Consider the following 1,750-nt stretch of genomic DNA (forward strand, 5'->3'; position numbering starts at 1 on the left):
GTTCATTTGTATTATTGTTTATTTTTATTTTATTGTTTTATTCTCTATTTCTTCATTCAGTATATTTATTTTATATCTTATTTCAATTGAATTATTCTCATCATTTGATTATTCATTTATTAATTCATGTTTATTTTGTATTTTCTTATTTAAAATATATTTCATTGTTATCTGTTGATTAGTTGTTATTTTATCATTATAAATAATACATCATTTAATTTCTTATTTGATGTAATTATTAATTTGTTACATTTCAAATAAATATATAATTTTCTTTCATTAATTCCATTATTTATATTCATTTCTTTTTATATTATTATTCTTCATTATTTTATTTTGTTAATTTTTTATCATTTCATGATTATAATATCAATATTATTTCACCATAACTTCTTTTGTTATTCTCATAATAATATTAATTAAACATTCTCTCTGCATAATGATATTTGTAGTTATACTAATTACTTTTATTTTTATTATAATTATGTTTAAATAAGAATTAATTTTATGACATTTGTAATTATGATAATTAGTAATAATATGATTATTGAATATTTGTTTGATAATGAATATAATAATTATATCAATGATAATGTCATCTAAATTTATTTGTTAGTATAAATTATTTCTATGTAAGTTTCATGACATTCATGTAATGAAGGAAATAATTTAAAAGAAGAAAAGAAAATATAAAGAGAAAAATAATTTTTTGGATAAATAACAAAGAAATAAAATCATCAATCAATTATTTCTTACTCATTTTTTTTTCTTTCTTTGACTCTCTCAAAGCTTTAGGTAATTTAATTTTCTTATTTAGTTGTTCTAAGTCTTCACCAATAGCATGTACTCTTCCAATAGTTTGTCCAAACATATCTTTTGAAACATTCTTCTTTTTCTTTGGTGCAACAAGTTCTTGTGGAATTTTCATTGCTTCTTCTCTCATATCTTCAGCTCCAAATTTGTTTCTACCAGGTACCATGACAATACGAGGTCCAACTTCATGGCTTTCAATAGAAGTTGATGTAGCTTTAATATAATAAACAGTCATATAAATTTTTCCTTCCACAACAGTAAAAACCATCATTGCAGTTAATTCATCGACAACTAACTTCTCATTAACGTCATTGTGATAAAAATCAATTATCATATTCTTAAACATTTTAAATTCTTCATTTGTTTCAAATTCTGATCCATTAAAACTATACATTAATCGTGTTGCTGAAGGAGGTTTAACTCCTTCAAATTCATGAATTGGTTTATATTCTTTAACTAACATTTCCTCCATATCTAATACATGTCCATCAAACATACGAACAAATGTGAGACAATTTGGTCTTTTCTTATTATGTGACATAATAACAAGAAGTGATGCATCTCTTCCAGTACTATAAACTTCTAATGGTCTTTCATCTTCAAATGGAAGAATTTCATGTTTATGATTAAACTTTATAACATGTGGTTTTTTATATAACGCAAGGTCTTCACAAACATCTGTTAAAATTTTACTTGTATTCCTTCCTTTTATAAAAATAGCAGTTTTTGTATTTTCAATTACTTTTGGCTCTTTCCTTTCAAGTCGTTTCCATCCTTTCTTACGATGAAATGACTTCTTTGGTTCACTTGTTGTGCTCATTCAATTATTCTTATTTTGTTCTTTAAAAAAAGGGTTTTTAATAACAATTTTTATTTTTTATTTGTGTTTTTCTTTTTATAAAATAATCTTTTTTCTTAAAAAACAAAATAAAAAAAA

The 1,750-nt window shown here is 22.4% G+C and overlaps 1 protein-coding gene across 1 annotated transcript; it reads right to left on the reverse strand.

Annotated features, from left to right (window-relative positions):
• Positions 1-745: 745 nt before the first annotated feature.
• ENU1_116260 (ribosome biogenesis protein, putative) lies at positions 746-1,633 on the reverse strand (the record flags this gene model as incomplete). The annotated part of the gene is made up of 1 exon (XM_008859701.1): positions 746-1,633. The coding sequence occupies one exon, from the start codon at positions 1,631-1,633 to the stop codon at positions 746-748; it is 888 nt and encodes a 295-aa protein (XP_008857923.1).
• Between the last annotated feature and the right edge of the window lie 117 nt (positions 1,634-1,750).

The sequence above is a fragment of the Entamoeba nuttalli genome (genome assembly GCF_000257125.1).
Source record: "Entamoeba nuttalli P19 unplaced genomic scaffold asmbl_4931, whole genome shotgun sequence".
NCBI lineage: Eukaryota > Evosea > Mastigamoebida > Endamoebidae > Entamoeba > Entamoeba nuttalli.